Raw genomic sequence first — 20,996 nt, forward strand, 5'->3', positions numbered from 1 at the left:
CTCATTGGTGGTTGGCCCCAAAACACCTCCACCGAGATGAAATGCATCAAGATCTTATCAATCTAATCATTGATCATCTTCCCTGTCCATCTCTTAAAAAACGGCCAGGGTGTCTGGTCTTGGGCCGTCTTGGAACAAGACTGACTCGAGCAGACGGCACGTGGGATTCATCCCGGGAACCCGGACCGTTGGATGAATGGATGGATGGATGGATCGTCGATCAGAGGTACAAGAAGCACCTGGTTGAGCCATTATAATACTTCGAGAAGTCCTCAGCAACGTTTCACGGGTGTCAATATTTGATGATACATACAGCAGAAAGAAATTCGTTTACCCCTATTCTATTTCCCGCCAAAAATGAAAAGCCAGTCTAGCCCATGTTCTATAAGGTTAGGTGCCCACCCCCGAGACTCCGTCATTAACAAGAAAAACTACACAAAGGGAATGATGAAAGCCCGCTCATCCATGATCGCCACGCGGTGGACCTCGAAACGAGAGAAGAAGAGGTTGACTCGAAAACCAGTCTACTCGCGAGAAAGATCGCGACCAAAGAGCTTGGACTTGAGCCAGTCGTTGATGACCAGCAGACGATTCCTGGTGCTGAAGCACATACTGATGTAGGCGCTTCTCCAAAAGAGGTAGGTCAAACCACCGGCGGCGGCAACGTTGCCGTTGAACCATGTGACGTCAGCGACAGCCTTCTCGCTGCCAATATAAGCGAGGGAACCCTGGTGACTGTAGTGGAAGGGCTTCACGTCCTTGATGCGGCGGAGCTGACGCTCATACTCCTCAATTTCGCGCGAGATCTCGGCCGTGTTGCCGGGCTGGAGGTTGAGAGAACCGCTGAGCTCAGCAATCTTGTTCTCGAGAGCCTCAGTCCTGGCCATGTTGTTGAACAGGCGCGCGAGGAAGTTGCCCTCTTGACTGGCAACCTGGGCGGTGGGGGCGTAGCCGGCAACAGCGCAGTCACCGACAGCCCAGATGTCGCGGGCACCCTGCACAACAAGGTACTCGTTTACAGCGAGGCCGCGGCGAGAGTTCTTTTGCGCAGGGATACGCTGCATGAGATCCTGGACGACGGGACGGACGGCGTTGCCGGTAGCCCAGACGAGAAGACCGTAGGGGAATACAATCGTCTCCTTGGTGCCGTCGGGGCGAGTAGCCACAGCCTCAACCGTCTTGTCTGTGACCTTCTTGACCATGGTCTTGGTGTGAATGTTGATCTTTTCCTCCTTGAAGGTGCTCTCGGTGTACTCGATGAGCTGCTTGGAGAAGCTAGGGAGGACGTTGGGGAGAGCCTCGATCAGCGTCACGCGGAAGCGGTCGCTGATCTCGGGAACCAGCTTCTTGATGTCCTCCTCGAAGAAGTCCTGCAGCTCGCCGGCGAACTCGACACCAGTCGGGCCACCGCCAACCACCACCATGTGCATGAGACGGTCAATCTCCTCGGGCGACTGGTCCTTGAAGGCAGCCGTCTCGACGCAGTCCATGATCCTTTTGCGGATTCTTTGAGCGTCACCAATCTCCTTCAGGAAGCATGAGTGCTCGCGGACGCCAGGGATGCCAAAGGTCGCGTTCTCGGCACCAACACCAACCACCAGCATGTCGTAGGGGACCTCGGTCTCGGTCATGTCACCCTTGACTTCCGAGTTGTCAAAGATGCGCACCACCTTGCGGTCGGGGTCGATGGAACTAGCTTCGGCCTCGTAGAATCTTACGCTCGCCTTCTTGGAGCGCAGAATTGTGCGGATGGGCTCCATGATGGAGCGGTGCTCGATGGTGCCGGTCGTGCATGATGGGAGAAGGGGGGTGAAGAGGAAGTAGTTGCGCGGCGAGATGACGATGACATTGTAGTTTTCGGTGTCGAGACGCTTCAGGAGGGAGACAGAGCCCCAGCCGGTGCCTGATGCGCATGTTAGCAGCTGTCAATGGGTGCCTTATGCGGTCTGATGCAATGCCATGCACTCACCGAGAATGACAAGCGTCTTCTTGGTCGGGTCTGGCTCGGTCTGGGGTTCTGGGTGTCTGTCCTCGTAGATGCCGTAGCCGATGTAGGCGACACCGGCGATGGCAGAGAGGTATCCCAACCTCCACGCCCACCTCAGCGTCCGGAAGCGGCGCTTCTTGGGGGGCTGAGGGGCAGGAGCAGCCTGGTCGGCATACCCGCGCCTGAACTGCCTCGAGACAGGTCCTTGTAAGCTACCAAAGGCAGGTCTGGCGGCCACAGTCTTGCGTGATGACTGGATGAATAATCTGGGGACCTGGGAGGAGGACTGGAGCAAAGCGGCACCCGAACGGGGCACCGCAAGCTGTGCGAGGGCTCGCGACGACGAGGACATTGCCTGATGGGCAAACACGAAAAGGCCGGCGGAGAGCAGGAGAAGGGCCTAGGTAAAATAGGAAGAGTTCAACGTCGAGGCGACGGCGGGCGCAAGGCAGAGATACCAGCTGAGGGTATATCTAAAAGGCTGAGGGAAAGGAATAGAGACTGAGGAGGGGACTCGAAAAGAAACAGGCAGAAAAAATGAAGCAAGATGTCGCAGGGCAGGGTGATAAGGCACAGGTGAGGTGGTGATGGTTAGTGACTAAGATGGAGTTCGGGAGACCCCTGTAAGCAGTTTCTTTTCAACTTTTTCGATTTTATCCTATTCGGCGCTTCTGCTCAGCGGGACCCCCACCCAGCCAGCCAGCCATTCAGATGCTGCGAGAGACACATTCAGCACTCCACCATCCCTCGCTGCCAAGGGGCTCTGCAAGGATCCCATGGATGACGACACAACTCATAGCTCAATTTTTCTCCCAAGGTTTGAAACGTCGCTGGCGATGCATGGCCATTGTCGCAGCAAAAGAGTCATTTTCTTAACTGCCGCGTCCGGAGGCTGGAGCACCAACAACCCACTGAGACAAGGGAATTTCCGTATTTCGGAGAAGGCCAGTGTGACAGTGGCAGGGCTGACAGACAGCGTGACGGCGTGGGCGGGAAGGAAACCGCGCAAACGACTCCGATAAGGGGCTGCCACCAGGACATGATAAACATATCCATACCAGAGAGCCTCGATGCGTCCAAAAAGGAGCAGGGACATGTTTGTCATCAGTTGCCTCCCCCCCCCACGCCCCTCCCCTCATCTCATTATTTTGCGCAATTGGCATTTTGTTCCTGCGCCCTTTCAGCTCATGTCAGCGGTGAGAATAGTAGGATGATGTCGAACGACATGCGATTGCAATTCGAGTCTGTGGTTGCGATTAGGGTGCATCCTGGATGTTTGTTCAACAACAACCCCGCCAACTCCGCTATCACATGCGGGTTCAGCGTAATTGCACGGACCCTCCGAACGCTCCGCTTCCAGCTCCGACCCGGACGAAGTCCGTCAGTTGAAAATTCCGGCCCTGTACGGCCGTTGCCAAGTCGGGCCCGGAGCTGCCCCTTGTGGGACTGGGCTCTCCGGCTAAATGCTGTTGGGTCTCAACTCTCAAGCGCTGAGGCGCTCAGTGTCTTTGACAATTGACCAAGTCTCACACTTGATGATTTTGACTGTTGAAAATCTCAACAAGACGATCATTCCTTCCACAACCAAGGTACTAACAACACATGCTAACAGGGTCGCTCCTGCCAGCCATTACCGACTGCCACCGAGGCTGCTGTCGTCGGGAGAAGTAGGAACATGAAAAAAAAGGAACATGTGAGGCGACTCCGACCAAACCCGCAACTTAGTTGGGGAAACTCTTGGTTATCTCCATTCAAGAGGCAAACAGCAAGTTTCTTCTCCAACCTATATCCGTCCCGAGGGATGGGAGTGCGAATCACCGCCTTCTTCCATTGCCGCCGTCCCGAGGCTCCGTCTTCAATTCTATTCCCATTCTTTTCAACTTCCGGGTGGCCTCCTCGGAGGATATTCGCCCGGTGGTTTGATCTCTGACACAGAAAACCTGTGTGCCTGATGCCCAGCCCGGCCCGCATCCCCATCAACGGCGCGCATGAGTGATCGTCAATGATCTGGTCGCTGGTCAACGCTGGGCCTTCGCACCCCGCATCTGGCTGAGGTCTGGCCTGCATTGCACACCCACCCCTGACCGGCAAGCGATCAAGATCGAGTTCAGGCTAGGTATCAAGACCACCACTGGCTCTTCACTTCATGAAGCTCTGGGGATTTCCCACATGCACTTATTCTACGCGACTGATCATCGCCATGCCGTCTTTTGTTCGATGCTTGTGAAGGCTTAACTGATTCTTTAAACAGAACCACAAGTCCACAGCATCATGTCGCAGTGGAAGAGCCTTGGCGGCGTCTCTGGTGTTGCTGGGTCGAAGCTCTGAGCTCCGTGTGTCTTGGCGATGGCCTTCGGCAACCTCCCCCGCCCCCAACCTTTGCCGACCAGAGTGAAAAACCGTCAAGTCACTGACTGCTCCGTGAGATTACGGATCCAGGCTTTGCTTTTCTCACTCTCGCCTACTTTTTCCTTTCCTCATGAAGCGATTGCTACCCCGGCTTGGTGTAAGAGAGCCAGAGCCGCTCTCCACATTTTGGCACTTGTCGTCCGGCTGAAACGCGACATCCGTGGCTGAGACATCGAACCCCTTGCTCTCCTGTCACAACCCAACTGCTCCCCTTTCCACTTTCAGACGTCAGGCATAGGCCAGTGCACATTCACCACGGGCACGCTGCCCCCAGCTTTCTTCACGTCAATGCCGAGTGTTGCACGAGCAGTCCCTGAAGTCCACCTCTTGGATGAGGCTCTTTTTCAGATGCGCCTCATTGGCTACCAAGAGGCCCCCCCCGCAGCCGGCAAGGCAATGGCACTCAACCACACGATCCGAGTCTGGGAAGTCCCTGGCGCTGTTCCCAATCGAGCTGATGTCTCGTAACGCCCCTTCATCCACCCCCGGGCTGTGATCCCTCAGTAGGAAGGAGCTCTTGATTGTCCCTCTGAAGCCGGAACCAGTATCCCTGAGCCATCTCCGGCTCTTGGGTGTTCGGTCTAGGCAGTCTGCGGGGAAAGGGTTGTCAGAATGAGAGCTTGTGGTGTCGCTCGAGCCATCCTAGACGTCTCCTCTGGAAAGCTTGGGCTCTTGGTTCGTCATGCACCCACCCTCTCCCCCGGAGGCGGGTGATCAGTCCTGGTTCTGACCTGTTACCACATTCTCTTCTCACCACGCTTTTCTTCCTTTCACTCCATTCTTTCTGGCGCCTGTTCCATTCTTTTCTTTCCGCAGGGCCGGTTTCCCGTTGCTTTAGTTCTTGTATACTAATTTCATTCTGGATATTTCATCCATAATTCTTTCCATTCCTTTCTGTCACTCATTTCAAACTGCGAGTTCATTTCTGTACCCGCTGGAACGCTGTATTATCCATCGAAAATTGAGGGGCAGCTATCCATGAATTGTGGGATATGAATCGACTGGGCGGTCTACCCCGATCATCACTGGAAAGTTCCAAGGCAAACTTGAGAATCTTGAGAGGAGGGAATGGCACCTTTACGTCGTCAGACGAAGCCGATTGCTCGAGGGAGAGAAGGAGGCGCTCCCATGTTGGATGCTGGAGAGCTTCACATTCGACAAGAGAATAGGGACGACGAAGACGAGGAGACCCGCCGACGCCGGTTCAGATTTGGCAATAACCGAAACAATAATGACGGGGACGGGGACGGTGACAGCAATCGAAACAGCAGATTTGGCGGGGGAAATCGCGGCAGTAATAACGACGACAACGACGATAACAACGGTGGTAGATCTGGCAACAACAGGGGAGGCAACAACAGAAACAACAGATTTGGCGGGAATCGAGGTAATAATAGAGGGGGCAATAACAATAATAACGGCAATGACAACGGCGATGATGACAACGACGGCGGTAACGGAGGTAACCGGAATGGCGGCAACGGAAACAGACGATTCAGAGGCGGATTCAGAAATCGAAATGGGAATGGAAATGGGAACGGGAATGGGAACGGGAATGGTAACAACGGGAATGGTAACAACGGAAACGATGACTCTAACCCGCCAGAGGACTCTCCCGAAGCAGACCCTTCCGTGACACCGCCGCCCTCGGGGGACTCCCCGCCGACCGAACCGCCCCCGGCCGAGGTGCCAGCCGAAGATGCCCCAGCTGAAGATGCCCCAGCCGAAGATGCCCCAGCCGAAGATGTGCCAGTTGAATCTGTCCCGTCTGCAGATTTTGCAGCAGAGCCCGTACCGGCCGTGCCGGCACCAACTGAGCCGGCACCGGTTGAGCCTTCGCCGCCAGAAGCCACACCTGTCGAGGGTGTTCCTCCAGAAGCAACACCTGCGCCAAGCCCTCCTCCAATATCAGGAGATCCTGGAGCTCCGCCCAACCCAGGCGTCATCGTTCTACAGTCCCAAATACAAGCAACGCCAACAGTAGAAGTGAGTTTTCAGGGATTAAAATGAACAAGTCCCTCTTTGCTAACTTTGTGCAGGCGGTGCCGACTGTGACTGACTTTGTACCTGTCGAAACGGCGACCAACCTGGATGGGACCACCGGACTTTTGACAGAAATTATCGGAAACGGCTCACGGTCAGACGGAGCTGTCCCCTTCCCCACGGATCCAACACCAACGTCGCTTCCAGTGCCTGATATTGTAAACCTTCCTGGAGGTGATCGAGATGCTTCTGGGCCCACCAGCACTGTTATTCCCGATGATAGCAACCGCATTGAGGCTCCTCAGGGAGGTATGGATCCAACCGCGGAGAGAGTCCTGATCTCTGTGGGATCCATTGGTAGGTTGTTGCTCTGCTTTTCTTTTGAGGCATATTACTAACAAGAATAATCAGGAGCGTTTGTCTTGATTTGCTTTATCGTTTGGATGGCACGAAGAGCAATGAAAAAGTCCCGACTGTCCAACAGTGTGGCCAGTGCAGGATCTGGCGGAGGGCTACCACTCTTTGGACGCAAGAACTCGCACAAGTCGGCGCCTTCTACTGTCACTCTTTCCCCCCCTCCAAAATACCGCGAAAAGGAGGGGGCCCCTGAGGTCCCGCAAGTAGGGGAATATTATCCTCCAGAGAAGACAAAAGAAGAAGCACAGCCTTCATTGCAGCCTCCGCCGACGCAGGTCCAGCAGCAGGTAGCCGAACCACAAGTTCTCCAAGCCGCCTTACCTTTGCAGCAGCAGCAGCAGCAGCAACAACAGCAACCGCAGCTGCCACCTCTTCAAACTTCATTCCCTGCCCACCAACCGCAGGTGCCTTTCACCAACTATTATCAACCAACATACAATGCCGACATGACGTATGATCCGACAAACGCCTTCAATATCATGCCTCCAAATCTACGGTATTCTCATCAGCAACAAGAGTCCTTTAGTTCCACTAATGCGGCCCAATTTGGGGCATTCATGGTTCGCACCGATCACGCAAACGTAACTTATCCAAACGGAGTCTCGCCAATCACCACGTACTACACCCCGTCGCCAATTGTGCAGCAGTCACAACAGCCGCAACAGCCGCAGCAACTCCCGGTGCCTTATAATCTTGTCTATCAGGAAGCTGGTCGGAGATCACTAGTGTCGTCTCTCTCGTCAGGATTTGGCGATGGTGCTGAGATTGTAACATCTGCCACGCTCCTTGCGCCACCACCGCCAGCAGCCACAGCTACCAGGTCGTCTAGCCATTATTCAACCAGGTTTTCGTATATATCACCAGTGCAGCAACAACCGCCGCCATTACCACAGCAACCACAAGGCCAGAGAGATACCGTGTACACACAAGCGAGCGAAGACCAACCCACTCGGTTCAGATCGTTGAACTCGTGGGTAGAGCAGCAGACGGGGCGAATCGTACGAACACAAGAGCGAGACCCGACCTGGCAAATGCAACAGGAACAGATGCCTGGGCACCCGGGGATTCCTGGGATTCACAACCCGCCGGACGAGCAAAACTTTGGAATGATGATGCAAGACGATGAGGTGCCGAGAAGGGTGGAGAGTGCGCTGGCGAGCATGAGCCCGACGGAGAGGAGCAGGCTAGTAGGGCCTTGAGTTTATTTACCGACCATGATCATGTAATTCTTTTATCTATAGTCGGAAGATTATGATATTACTCACATGACAAAAAAGCCCCAACCAACCAACCTCTGTCCTACCTTCTTTCTTCTCTTCATTGTTGTTTTTCCGAGCCTGGTGCCTGGGAACACACTTAATACCATTTCTGAGAGAGGGAGTAAGTAGGGCAGAGGTTTGGTTAGGGTGTCATTTGGTTTCGGACATTGTTTTCTTTCTTCTCTTCTTTTCACTCTTTTGGGGGGGTTTTTGGCAAAAGAAAAATTGGTGTGCAGCGAGCGGGTGTTGATCAAGTCTGGAACTTTTTTCTGCTTTTGTCTTTTTGTAATCTTTGAACCTTTTTTTCTTCTTCGATATTTGTGTCTTGACTTTTTTCTGGATACCCATATATACCTTACCTTACCAGGCCTTTTCGCTCGTTTGTTTTTTATTGGAGGGTTTTACTTTTGGGAGGAGAAGGAAAGAAAGTAGCTGCTTTAGGTTCAGCTTTTGCGGAGATAGCTAGGAAGCAAGATATGAAATTTAACGAGTTGGACATTTCAATACTTGACTCACTCACACAGAAAAGTCCAATTCTCTTTCAAAGGTATTTGAATTCGTCTACTCATGTGATGATATTCATGTGTCTCTTGGAACCTAGTGATGATGACGCCTATATAATACGAATAAGCTCCCGTGAACAAAGCCCGGCCCAGTCTCGCAATCCCAAAATCAAACGCCGTTCCTATGCCATCGATCCCCCTCCCATCCTTCTCCCAAGTCAATCCGCATCGTGTACTCCAACACCCAATCCCTACCTAGTTATGTTCAATCGGCTCCTCAGGCAACAGCTCCTCCACCTCCCTCACCCTCAAAAACGCAAAGGGCGGCTGCACAATCCCGTTGAACAAGAAGGTGAAATACACCAGCAGCGCGAAACCGACAACCTGCAACCACTTGAACGTCTCCCACCCCAGACCAAGCGAGACAATCCAGATGAAGAGCGTCCTGCAAGTGTCGATCGTAGACCGGGACGTGGCGCTGACGCTCCTGGTGACGGAAAGACCAAAAAAGTTGAAGCCTCTGTTGGAGAAAAAGTCAGCAAACACAGCCCTTTTCGAGAACCACCGGGGATGAAAGAGCGGAACATACCCGATACTAATCATAATCAACAAACTGCTCACAAAAACAGCTCTGTACTCCCAAAACTGCCTCCAGCCCTCCACCATGTCAAACGGCCCCAGCCTCCCCGCCTCCGTCCGCCCAACAGCAAAATGCAACACCGTCATCCCGAGCAGCGTGACACTAAACCCAAAAATCCCCTCCCATCCCACCACCCGGATCGGCTCAATGCTCGACCTCTCCAGAATCCACTCCTCAAGGACAAACTGCGTAGCCGTAAAAATCTGCGCTCCGGCGATCATCAAAACGCCGATGATCACCCTCAACGCATCGCTTTCCACCCCCGTGGCCGAATGCGCAGACGCGGCGTGTTTCTTGTCCGGTTGAATCGCCCCTGCGAGGCCGACGATGGCAACACCGGTCATGACACCAACAAGGGAAAGCCATTGAAAAAGGTGAAGATGCCGACGAAGAAAAATAACACTAAACAACCCCACAAAGAGGACCAAGGCCCCTCTAGTCATTTGATAAATCGACGCCGCCACAAGCAACAGCCCCGCGTTCATGAGGGTGGTTCCCAAAATGTCGCAGATGGCTGGCAAGGCCAAAAGACAAACCCTCCAACCCCGGAGGACAGAGTGAGTTTCTTCCTTAAAGGCAGGGTCGTTGATTGTCCCGTTGCCGCCACCCCCGGTCAGAGCAGTGCGGGAGTGGATGCTAGCATTGTCCGCCGCAGGCTCTTCGTCGTCGGCTGTTGTCCGGACGGGTTGGTAGGCGGTGGTGGTGTCTGATTTGGCAATGTAGCGGTTGTAGAGAGACATGATGCCCACGACGACCCAGCAGCCCATCTCGCCGACGAACATCTGGAGGGTTTGGATGACGGGTTGCTCAAAGTGGCGGCGTTTTTTGGGGTCGGGGTTATCGCAGTCGCGGACGCATTGGTTGTCCTTTTTCGGGAGTCAGCTTCAATCGGGATAATAAGAGCGATGGAAGAGATGTTGTTACCTGGTATTTGGTCAAGAGGGTGTTGCACACTCCCGTCAGCAGCATCATGCCCACCAGGAACGGTATCACCGCCCTGGCGGGGATGATGGTGTTGGGCGCCATGTTTGGCGACAGCGACAGCGATTCGTAATCAACCAGTTATGTGAAAACCGACAACTGAATTGACGATGTTAAGGAAAGAGAGGAGGAGGTGCCTGGATAAAGACACCGGAATCAATCGCGCAGCAACGCAAACGCGGCGGAATACCACCCCAGCCGCTTATCTCGACGAATGACAACCTATCTCTCTCTGCAAGGCACCTCAACTGATCTAACTCGTAACGTAATCCCGTGGCTGTCGCGGAACAACAGGAACAGGAAACGTGGTCCCTTTCTATTCAGAAACAAAGAAGAACCTGCGGTGTAAGCCTCGTTTTTCTCGAAGCTGTCCGCTTTTGTCATCGGAAGAGAAGACCAGAGAGAGAGAGAGAGATGAGACCGGAGGCTGGAGTCAAAAGGATGGCAGGTGATGCAGATAACGTAACGGCCGCTGTGGGCAAGCGGTGTCCCTGTGACGCTTGGTTGATCAGTGGAGTTTGGGGAATGCGGAGCCAGCCACAACCCCACCCCCCTGTCAAAAGATCGATAGGCATCCGATAAGCCACCGGGGACAGCCTCACACATCCTGCAACCAACGAGACATCCGAGTCCGGGGCAAAACACTCGTGATTCAAAATATCATGATGATGTCTGACGATGTGGTATATTGACCTTTCTGCTCCGTAACCTTACTCCCTCCCAAGTCCCTCAAAAACCCAGACCCGCTACCGTAAAACGCCGTTAACATTGCATTTTGGTATTACCATTACTTGTATACCCCCAAACTTAAGCCTTCTCCACATCCTTCACCTTCTTCTTCTCCTTCGGCTTCTTATCCTTGATATTATTCCAGTGCGGAATCCCCATTTCCTTATCCCTTGCCAACCTCTCCAAATCCCTATCATTGCACGGCACCCCCTCAATGCTCTTGACCTTCTTCCCCTCCAAAAACATGACATAGCCGCCCACCATCGCTATGATGCACGCAATAGCCACCAAAAACCCCGTCACCCAGCTCGGCCGGTCAAAGCGATTCATACCCCACATGACACCGCACAAGCCGCACTGAGCAAACGTGTTCATCACCATGGACCAAATAACAAAATCCAACTTCCACACCGCCGTCGCAGGCGCCCTCGTCCCCGTCAGCGGCGCATTGGGAATATTTTTCTCGGGCGTCGGGATCACCTCCCTCGGCACCCCTTCGGGAATATTCTCCGGCCCAACATCCACCGCCAACTCCTCCGACCCCTTCAGTCTGAACCAACTCCTGTGAATCCCCGCCAGTCTCCTGAGCCCATCGAAATCACCCATGATTCTGTACTTCAACAAGTAATACCAGTCCCTAAACCTCCACGGCGCCAACCCAAAAGCAGTGACGCAGAACAATCCAGTCAGCACCTGAGAATCCCACTCCACCCACTTCCTCCGCGGCGAGTCGATATCATCACAGGTAGGATAACACATGGCCGGTGCGGCGTTGCAAAGCAGCAAAAACAACATGCCGCCCCACGCAACAATGTTCAAGCCGTAAATAGTCCAAAAGAAACCCATCGGCGTGGTGAAGAACTTCCAGAATGATTTCAGTGCCTGCTTGGTGGCTTCGCCCTTGGGGTATTTGGGCGGGAAGTGATAGCCGTTATCAAACGACCTTGTGTGCTCCAGAGGGCGCCTTGTTGGATGTTTATCGGTAGACTCGACTGGCTCAGCGGCGATTGTCTGCTCGTCGGAGGAAGGGACTCGCTTGGTCTCATTCTCGAGGGCGACTTGCTCGGCAGTGGGGAATTCGCCTGAGGGCGATGCTGTGCGGCCGCCGCCGCAGGGGGTGTGAGGGGCGACTAGTGTTGATACTAGATCTCCAGAAACGGCCATGAAGCCTTCGGGTACTCGTGAGGTTTCAAACTCTTCTGACAATCTTTGCACGAGGGAAGGGGTTTTGGAGCCGCCGCGGCCGCTGTAGGGTGGGTTGTCCATGTCGTCGAGGTTGTGATATATGTAGAATATTATCTCATGCGATAGTTGATGTTGCTTGAGGAAATGACCAAATTCTTATGCCAGGTGAAAAAAAGTAGCGGTGATGCTGACGTCGGTGGTTAAATTGTTGGGGTGATGTAAGTGGGAGATGGCAATGCCAATGACACAAGAGGCTGGGTGTCGCACAGTTCACACGCGAGCAACAAGACTAAGTTGGCGGAATAACAAGTGTTGAGTTGGAAAATGAAACCAACAGTTCTCTCCTGGTGATGCAGAATTAAAACAAAAGTACTCGAGAGCAATGGGGTCAGGTTGGATAAAAAGCGAAAAAGGGCACAGGCGGCAGATGGTGTCGTCACATAATCTTGAGAAGGAGGAACGGCCACGGACAAGAATGGCAGCTTCCGCGTATTATCGCCTGAGACGGTGTCCGTGTCGTGGGAAGCTGGGCTGAGCACTGGCGCCCAATTGCAGCGAAGGCTTGGCGATGGACGTTTCAATGCCTGGCCTGGCCAGGTAAGGAACGGAAGCGGGAATCGTTCTTGATGCCGTTCTCTCCCACCCACCAATCCAACGGGGGCAAAACGGGGAAACTTAGACATGCCGATGATGTCACAGCCACAAAAGGACTGTTCCCTTCCCACCACCAGGAATCAGCTTCTGGGGATTGACCCCGAGAGTGCGTGAGTTGCCGTGAGTGCATATCTCACATGCAAGACCCTGGGAGAGACCCTGGGGTGATCCCCATACGATCGGATGTTGGACCGATCAAGATGGAAATCTGAGGAGATTCTGGACCTGGGTCTCCAGAGTATTTTTGTCGAATTCATCAGAGATACTTTTTGCCAAGTTCACCTAATTTGCTTTAACAGGGTTAAACCCTAACCCTTTCAACCCGTAAACCCAAGGACAACCATCAGCCAAGCTCCAAACCACCTGGCAGCTTCCCGATCACCAATCCACATTCCCAACTCGCGACAACAACTCAACCACCACCCTTCTCAAACCTTCCCAACCCAACCCTCCATTCAATGGAAAACCCACGATAATCCCACCGCATCCCCTTAATCTATCCACCGCTGCTGCGCCAGCAGCCACCCACCACCGAAAATGACAACCACCACCTCCCCCCCCCTCGACCTCACCACTCTTCCAGGCCCCTACCCAAACACCACCTCCCCCATGATCTTCTCCTCCCCCTCCTACAATCTCCCCCAAATCCGCACCCTTCACAAATCGCTCCACCATGCCATCGACGACAAGTCCTCCCGCCTGCGCACACAAGTCGGGGGCTCCTACCGAGAACTCTTGGGGACAGCCGACACCATCGTCGCCATGAAGTCCGAGATCGAAGTCGTCCATCAAACCCTCTCCGACATGGGCTACAAGTGCGGCCGCGGCGTCGTCGGGCACAAGATGGATGCCCTCGGCAAATTTACTTCCACCACAATGGGAGACAAAGCCGCCAGCGGGAGGGAGAGGCTACTAGCCGGCTGTCTAGGACAACTAGATGCGATTTTGAGGGTTAGAGAAAAAACCAAAAGAGGCGAGAGGCTGGAGACGGGGGCGAGGTTGTTTGTTCTTGGACGGTTATTACTTGCTGCTGCTGCTGGGGTTCAGCAGCAGGGGAGTGATGAGAAGGAAATGGGGCGGAGGAGGAGGGTTTTGGAAAAGGGGCACAAAATCAGACTGATGGGCGGGATAGATGCTGATTTGAGGAGGTATCACAAGCCTGGGACGGGAGATAAACAACAACGCGAGGCGACGTTGGTCAGGGCGCTCAGCGCCTATGCTTTGGCTACCAGTTCTGGGGCGAGGGATGTGCTGGGATACTTTTTGAGGGTGAGAGGGGAGGCGATTGCGCTTGCGCTCGAGGTGGACGAGGAGGAGAGGGTGGCGAGGAGCCCGGAGGACGTGATTAGGGCGTTGGGGCTGTATATCCAGACGTTGCAGGATGTGCAGGCTTTGGTTCCGGGGAAGCTGGCTGATGCGCTGATGAGGCTGAAGAGGGAGAAGCTGCTTGAGAATGAGGAGTTGCTGAAGATGGAGGGGCTGAGGTTGGATGTCTACAAAAGGTGGTGTGGGGATGAGATTCAGTTTTATACCCCGTTCATAAGACATGATGATCTTGATGGAAAGGCGGCGAGGGAGATGCTTTTTGGGTGGGCAGATAAAGGGAGGAAGGTTGTCTTGGAAGGGCTGGAGAACACACTCAAGGAGATGGGGGAGTTCAAAGCCATTGTTGAGCTGAGGACGGAGGTGCTCAAGCTGTGGATTTCAGAAGGTGGCAAGGCCAGGGGCTTTGATCCGTCGGAAGTGCTGGAAGAGATAAGGGAGGCTGTCAACAAGCATATGCTGAGAGTGCTGGAGCAAAAGGTGGCCAAGTTGAGGTTGGTTGGATCAGAGGTGTCTGCTGCGGTGGAAGCATGGAAGGAGGGGAGGAGTGATCAACATGAGAGCTTGTGGGATATGGACTCGTACGATACCGACTTGTCGAACGGGGCTGCCCAGTTCACTCAGCATGTTGTGTCTAGGCTGTATGGCCGGAATGATGATGTGTCCAAAGCTGTGGCGAGCTACAAGTCTTGGTTCCGGGTCATTGACGATGTTGGAACTGTTGTCGACCAACTGAAGCGGCAACGGTGGGATAACGATGTGGATGAAATTGAAGATGAGGAAACCATTGAGGAACGCCAGCAACTACTCGCCAAGGACGACCCGGCGGCTTTGGGCAAGCATTTGAACGAGTCACTGGTTAAGTCGTTCAAAAAGCTCGACGAAAATCTCTCCACGCTCTGGAAGGAACAGCAAGACAGTCCTAACAGAGGGCACATCGCCATGTACTTCTTGCGAGTTTTACGGGATATCAGGTCTCGGCTGCCCGAAAATGCAGAGGTCAAGGGGTTCGGGTTGGAAGCGGTGCCGTCGCTTCACCGAGCGCTCGTGTCGACTGTGGCCATCTCTCCGCTGGACGAGTTGGCCACAGTAGCTCTGGTGCGTAGGACTGTGGTAGGAAGAAGTCTCTGGGAGGGCGAGCCTGCTTTGCCCAGCTCCCCGTCACCGGGGGCGTTCAAATTCCTGCGAAATCTCGTGGGGGCCATGGGTGATGCAGGCGTTGATCTCTGGAGTCCCACTGCTGTTTCTGTGCTCAAAGAAACTCTGCGAAAGCAGCTGTCCGAAGTGTGGTTGGAAGCAGTCAGCAAGTTGACCGAGGGCCTTGAACCCGAGGTCCAGACCGAGACTGAAGAGACCCCAAAGCCTGAGGCCGAAGAAGGGACCTCGGATACGTCAGATCCCAAAGAGGAAAGTCTTGAGAGAGAAGCTGCCAAGACCGAGGCTGTACCAGACATCGTGCGGCACAGAGATCTTTTGGTGCAGTGGCTCTACGACATCTATTATCTCTCTTCCTTCCTCGGCACAGATGACACATTCAAGCAGCTCTCCGACGTCGTCCTCTCGAAAACAGACCTGGAACACAGCGCAACTGCCAAGCAACGGCTTCAAAAGACATCGCAGGACTACTTCAAGCGCACCAGTCTGCTGTTTGGTCTTTTGTCGTCATAGAACAGGACCATGATGCCGCTTGGGGAGAAGAGCAAACACCGCAAGGTATTCCGGAAAGTCTTGCTGGTCCCGTAGAGTGTTACTGCCCCGCACTGTGAAAAGGGTCGCGCTTTATAAGCTTAGAGACGGGAGGGGGGTTGAAGAGCCAGGACGGGGGAGTATGTGATGACCTTGTAGCGTTTTACTTGTTTTACCAAGAGAGGAAAACCAACCCTACAAAGTGGTTGGCTGGTTCTTTCCTGGCAAGCGGGTAAATTTCGATTGGAGGGTATTGAACGGCTGTCCGTCGGGGCTGTTGCAACCAACCCCCCCTTCGTCGCTAAGCTTATGGAGGGATTCGCTTCACAGGAGTAGGGGCTGCTGTAGGGAACTTGTCGGGTTTTTGGGAATACTTTGTGTTTTGGTTTCTTTCATATACCCCCTTCTACATAGATGGAAGCACTTTTAATAAACATATCAACATTTCTAATTCCAATCCTGTTTTTCCCCCACAAAGGCAACCTAAAGCTTATGCCTCTTCTTCCCACTAGCAATCTTTTCAAACTCCCCCTGCGGCACCCCGCTGACGAACCTCTCCAGTCCAGCAAACACCTCGGCGACGTTGTGGCTGTCGAGAACCTCCCTCTCGGGACGACGAATCAGTTTCTTGATTCCGAGCAGCGACTCCCCAACCAGATGCTCCCCGAGCTTGTCGTCAATTTCTGCCAAAACCAACCTCTTGAACTTTTCATCCTCCCCGTCACCCTTGCCGACTTCTGCAAAGACCTTGTTGACAAACCCGCACTGTTCCAACTGCGCGCTCTCAATCTTGCGGCTCATGATCAACGCCTCGCCTGATCTGGCAGGTCCGAGTTTTTGGACGAGCTGCCTGGAGGCACCGCCCTCGGCGACGAGGCCGAGGGAGGAGAAGGGGGTCAGGAGGAAGGTGTGCGGGACGGCGTAGATGAAGTCACTGAAAGAAATGAGGGCGGCAGAGAGGCCGATTACGGGGCCGTTGAGGGCGGTGATGAGGATTTTGGGGTGGGTGTAGAAGGCGTGGGTGGCGTTTAGGTTGTTGGCTACGAAGGAGGAGAGCCATTGCTGATGGGGGGTGGTGCTGGAGGTGGAGGGAGTTGTTCGGGTGATGGTGACGTCTGCGCCGGCGGAGAAGAAACGGCCTGTTCCGATGAGGAGGGTGATGAAGACTTCGTCGTGGGTGGCGACCTGGCGGAGGGCTTGGGCGAGGTCGTAGTACCCTTGGCCGTTGAGGGCGCCGAGCTTGGTGGGGTTGTTGATTGTTATTATGGCGAGGCGGCCGCGGTATTCCTGTCAGATTTTGTCAGCATGGTGTATGTGAGCGGTCAGGGTGAGGCATGGGGACGGACTTACCACTTGAATGGGGGAGGTGGACGCCATTGTGACGGTGTTGTCTCTCACTGATCGTTCACGAACAATGAGATGAACGATAAGACGATGAGGTCGAGAATGAGCAGGTATAAGTCATGAACTGGGGACCTCCCCTGAAGTAGTAGTGCGCGCGCGGCTGTCAAGGGGTGGTGGCTGACAACTGACGGGAAATCTGGGGTAAACCCCACATTTTGGACCTCGGCACACTCGGCTCGGTTGGTGTTCCCCATTCTCCCCGCATATTTGTTCCAGGGGGGTGGTGGTTGGAGGTCAAAGGAGAAGATTTACGAAGGATTAATCATCCATGGATGGGATTCCATGTTGAGGTGTTGAGAGATCTGATTGCAAGATGCTGGTACCTCTGTAGATGTGTTATGAGACACTCAGAGTCCTCTTTACAAGCGGCATTGCTTTAGGTACTCAGATGTGGCTCGTGCATAAATATTGGGTTAGGGTTAGCAGCCAAAAAGTACGATTTAAGAATCAACCGGAATTGCGAATTTAAGGAACCTGACCAGGCGGCAGCCTGGTCGAAGTGCCGATTTTGTAGGCCTGACAAGTAGCCAACCAACCAACGCCAGTGAGCATCACCAAGGGCAAATGTGCAGAATGAAGGCCACTTCGAGCCTCTGTACCAACCCAAATCACAACCTCAACAAGGCTGCCAATTGCCATTTTAAAAAACGGTTACTGTACCCGTAACATAAATTCATTTTAACCACCTTTTCCCAGCCGTTTTGTTTTCTCTACCTACCCATATATGCCCAAAGACCCAAACCTTATGCGTAATTAGAAACCCCCCTCTCCAAGACCGGCCGTTGATCCCACCGATCCCCAGCAATGCTCTCCTCATCATCCTCATCCTCACTCCCGCTCACACTCCCCTCGTCGTCACTTTCCTCATCCTCCTCATCCCCCTTGCTGTACAAGAAAAACTGCACAAAGATGCTCATGTCCAAAAACAGCGTCCCCGCACTGCCGGCCAGCCACGACAAGTTCACCAGCACATACTGCCAGTAAATCCTAGCCGCCTCCCCATCCTTGCACTCCCCATCCTCCCCGCAAACCGGGTCATAAGCCAGAATCGACAGCACATACGTCAGATTCCCCAAGCACGCAAACAAAAAGAACAAAATCGACACCCCCTCGGTCGACTTCCTCCTCCAGTTGAGCAACAACTGCGGCAGTCTCGATCCCAGATACAAAACCGCACACAACCACCCAAAAACCTGCCCCCAAAAATCCATCTGCAGAGGATCCTCCTCCCCCTTCCCACCCTTCTCCTCATTCCCCCCGTACCCCTACTCAACCACCACCCACCCACCCCCGCCGCACAAACCATCAACACAGCCGAACTATTAAACCCCAAACTCTGCAACCTCGTCGGCGGACTCGCCCTAACCTTCTGCCCCTGCCCACCAGCTCCCTCCTCCACATCAATCATTGGCACCGCCGGACTCAAATGCGTCCAGCTCCCCCTCCTTTCCAACTCCCCTGCACTCCCATAAACCCCCTCGCTCCCACTCAAAAGCCCACTTCTCTCCCCGATCTCATCAGCTCCATTCCTCGCTGTCGTGCTCGTCGTCTTTGGTAGTGCTGGTGCTGGTGCCGGAGCAACAGGATCATCACTCAGCGTGAAACCCCTGTAATAAAAACACTGCCCCAGTAGTACAATATCGGCAATGGTGTAGTAGATCGCCAAAATGATCATCGTAGGCAAAACCCCTTGCATGACGGCTCCCAGGATGTTGAACACGTCGCCGAGGAGCCACACGACGATGAACTGGATCGAGAGGCCGTCTGCGCTGGACCGGCGGAAGTTTTCGATGATTTGGGGGGAGAAGACGACTACCCAGCAGGCGATGGAGATGGAGCCGCAGATGCCGGATATGGCCTCGACATCGAGGTTGAGGGGTGCGGTTGGGGGGGCCATGGTGGTGGCGCGGTTGGTTTGGTGTGCTCAGTTGTTGGTGTGAATGGCGGACGTTGTAAAGATGAAGGATGAGAACTAAAGGGGGTAAAATTCGGCTGATTGATTATGACGGGTGGTAGTGGATTTAGAATTGTGTCGATGTGTTTTAATGTCCGGATTCGGAGTTGGTCGAGTTTTCATAAACTGATGATATAAACGCGTGATGTGCGGAATTTAAAGGGGCGGCGGAAATATTAAAAAGCAAGACAGTGGGAACTTGAAAAAAAAAAAAGATTGTTGTGTCAAATTGAAACTGAAAAAAAACTTTTCAAAATGAATCTCTCTCTCTCTCTTTCTCACGGTCAACGACACCCAGATTCGATGATGATTATGGGGCTGCTGGAGAGGAATGAAAATGGAAGAATAGACAAGGGGGGGAAAAATTAGAGTTTCAGACGGTACATGCAGGTCCGACGACAGCAGAAAGAAAAGGCAGTTTTTCTCGAATCGCGAATCCCAAACTTCTCGGTCTTGGGTGGCTTTGAAAGGGGGCGGGTGGGGGTTGTGGTGGGGCTGCATGACGCCACTGCTTGGTTGCGGGGAATGTGTTCTAGCGCCGCGGTGCACTTCCAGTGAGACCCACAGTTTCAATGTTTAAAAGGGCTGCTGGCCATGAAGATATCACCACAGTGGGAATGTGGCTTCAATACGAAGTATAATCTTTGAGAGACTTTTGAAATGGCAAAGATCAGGGCTGGAGGTGATAGTTAAGCTTTGAAAAGGGACGGAATGTAGTTTGTCAGTCAATAATTCCAATTTTCTCCACAGAACATGCACTCTGTCAAAGCTTACAATTGAAGAGTGCACCCATCTCTTCAACACCACACAAGCTCACGATGAACAACATGGCCGGCTGTTTTACCAGGATAGCTGCCGCTGGATTGCGCAGTCCAGTCAGAGCTGGTCCTGGTATGTGAGCCTGCTGCCCTACTGCTGCGGTTCGCTGGCCTGTTTATTATTCCAGCGACCTTTCGCTCCACAGTGCCTTCCAAGTGCCTGCAGAGAAGAGCTTTCGGATCATCTGGGCCTGGCTATAACAAAGGGTCTGTCTCCGGCAGGATTGTTGAAGGACTCAAGCTCGCAATCAGGTTTACTGCTTTGAGTCTCGTCGGAGCTATCACATACGATGTCACCGACGAGGTTCTTCATCGTCACCGTCAACGTCAGCTGGACAACCATACTCCCGGATTTCTGAGTGCATTGGAGAACAAACTACTGGGTCGGCCTGTTGAGCATATAGAGGAGGACCCGGATCACACAGAAGCCCTGATCGACAATGCCGGAGGCACGTTGAGTGATGCCCAGGAAGAGCTGGCATTCCATGAGACTGACTTGGACGCTCAGTTGCACACCGATGGCACTCAGTTGGACAACGACGGCACTCAGTTGGAAGCCCAGGAGACTGAACTAGCGAGCGACGCGACTCAGTTTGACGTCCAAGAGTGTATCTGACAGAACCAGACCCAGCTTGAGTCCATCCTCCAGAATGAAGAGAAGGACGGAGAAGCGCGAGCCGCCATGGAAAGCCGTCTCGACGACTTGGCGTCCAAAATAGAAAAGTTGAAGGCGCGCAACGTGTCAACCCGGAAGGTGTCAGCGAAGAAGGTGTCTCGGTTGGAAGACATTGTTCTAGAGTTGCAGGCTCGGCTGAAGAAGCTGGAGGCAGTGAATGAGAGGGCTGCTCCCAAGGCTGGCCCAGAGGAGTCAACGCTGCGGGTTAGCTGGTACACCGTTATCGCGTGTGCCGTCGTCTACGGCTTGGGAAGAAGCCTGGAGGAGTAATGCCCCACTTCCCCGCGCTCGCTTATCTAGACAGTGTAGTACAGTTATCGCTGCCGCACAGCAGCCATGATAAAGCCAGATCAAACACTGTGCCTGAATCTCCGAGCTCCCTTAAATC

General features: G+C 53.6%; 8 protein-coding genes across 8 annotated transcripts; 4 read left to right on the top strand and 4 right to left on the bottom strand.

The window, feature by feature from the left end:
- Positions 1 to 7: 7 nt before the first annotated feature.
- On the bottom strand, positions 8 to 6,383 carry NDE1_2 (NADH:ubiquinone oxidoreductase). The gene is made up of 2 exons (XM_062950193.1): positions 1,970 to 6,383; positions 8 to 1,903 (listed from the first exon to the last, which is right to left on the bottom strand). The coding sequence occupies exons 1-2, from the start codon at positions 2,337 to 2,339 to the stop codon at positions 525 to 527; spliced, it is 1,749 nt and encodes a 582-aa protein (XP_062796173.1). The 5' UTR covers positions 2,340 to 6,383; the 3' UTR covers positions 8 to 524.
- QC764_0113580 (uncharacterized protein) lies at positions 3,213 to 3,658 on the top strand (the record flags this gene model as incomplete). Its single annotated transcript, XM_062941195.1, has 2 exons — positions 3,213 to 3,363; positions 3,600 to 3,658. The coding sequence occupies 2 exons, from the start codon at positions 3,213 to 3,215 to the stop codon at positions 3,656 to 3,658; spliced, it is 210 nt and encodes a 69-aa protein (XP_062796174.1).
- Positions 5,465 to 8,148, top strand: QC764_705400 (uncharacterized protein; the record flags this gene model as incomplete). Its single annotated transcript, XM_062950194.1, has 3 exons — positions 5,465 to 6,382; positions 6,436 to 6,736; positions 6,791 to 8,148. 3 exons carry the CDS (start codon positions 5,465 to 5,467, stop codon positions 7,993 to 7,995), a joined length of 2,424 nt encoding a protein of 807 aa, XP_062796175.1. The 3' UTR covers positions 7,996 to 8,148.
- A 441-nt stretch (positions 8,149 to 8,589) lies between these two features.
- On the bottom strand, positions 8,590 to 10,224 carry QC764_705410 (uncharacterized protein; the record flags this gene model as incomplete). The annotated part of the gene is made up of 3 exons (XM_062950195.1): positions 8,590 to 9,078; positions 9,148 to 10,064; positions 10,123 to 10,224. The coding sequence occupies 3 exons, from the start codon at positions 10,222 to 10,224 to the stop codon at positions 8,814 to 8,816; spliced, it is 1,284 nt and encodes a 427-aa protein (XP_062796176.1). The 3' UTR covers positions 8,590 to 8,813.
- Positions 10,225 to 10,986: 762 nt separating this feature from the next.
- QC764_705420 (uncharacterized protein) lies at positions 10,987 to 12,174 on the bottom strand (the record flags this gene model as incomplete). Its single annotated transcript, XM_062950196.1, has 1 exon — positions 10,987 to 12,174. One exon carries the CDS (start codon positions 12,172 to 12,174, stop codon positions 10,987 to 10,989), a length of 1,188 nt encoding a protein of 395 aa, XP_062796177.1.
- Positions 12,175 to 13,284: 1,110 nt separating this feature from the next.
- QC764_705430 (uncharacterized protein) lies at positions 13,285 to 15,738 on the top strand (the record flags this gene model as incomplete). The annotated part of the gene is made up of 1 exon (XM_062950197.1): positions 13,285 to 15,738. The coding sequence occupies one exon, from the start codon at positions 13,285 to 13,287 to the stop codon at positions 15,736 to 15,738; it is 2,454 nt and encodes an 817-aa protein (XP_062796178.1).
- A 351-nt stretch (positions 15,739 to 16,089) lies between these two features.
- On the bottom strand, positions 16,090 to 17,562 carry ECI1 (dodecenoyl-CoA isomerase). Its single transcript, XM_062950198.1, has 2 exons — positions 17,107 to 17,562; positions 16,090 to 17,043 (listed from the first exon to the last, which is right to left on the bottom strand). Exons 1-2 carry the CDS (start codon positions 17,131 to 17,133, stop codon positions 16,240 to 16,242), a joined length of 831 nt encoding a protein of 276 aa, XP_062796179.1. The 5' UTR covers positions 17,134 to 17,562; the 3' UTR covers positions 16,090 to 16,239.
- A 2,379-nt stretch (positions 17,563 to 19,941) lies between these two features.
- On the top strand, positions 19,942 to 20,878 carry QC764_705465 (uncharacterized protein; the record flags this gene model as incomplete). Its single annotated transcript, XM_062950200.1, has 3 exons — positions 19,942 to 20,005; positions 20,079 to 20,530; positions 20,558 to 20,878. The coding sequence occupies 3 exons, from the start codon at positions 19,942 to 19,944 to the stop codon at positions 20,876 to 20,878; spliced, it is 837 nt and encodes a 278-aa protein (XP_062796180.1).
- Between the last annotated feature and the right edge of the window lie 118 nt (positions 20,879 to 20,996).

This window comes from Podospora pseudoanserina (assembly GCF_035222485.1).
Source record: "Podospora pseudoanserina strain CBS 124.78 chromosome 7 map unlocalized CBS124.78p_7.2, whole genome shotgun sequence".
NCBI classification, from domain to species: Eukaryota; Fungi; Ascomycota; class Sordariomycetes; order Sordariales; family Podosporaceae; genus Podospora; species Podospora pseudoanserina.

Coding starts and splice junctions, on each gene's coding strand:
- NDE1_2 (XM_062950193.1), bottom strand. CDS start 2,339: ATGTCCTCGTCGTCGCGAGCCCTCGCACAGCTTGCGGTGCCCCGTTCG. Junction 1,904..1,969: donor GAAGACGCTTGTCATTCTCG/GTGAGTGCATGG, acceptor CATGCGCATCAG/GCACCGGCTGGGGCTCTGTC.
- ECI1 (XM_062950198.1), bottom strand. CDS start 17,133: ATGGCGTCCACCTCCCCCATTCAAGTG. Junction 17,044..17,106: donor CCACCTCCCCCATTCAAGTG/GTAAGTCCGTCC, acceptor AAAATCTGACAG/GAATACCGCGGCCGCCTCGC.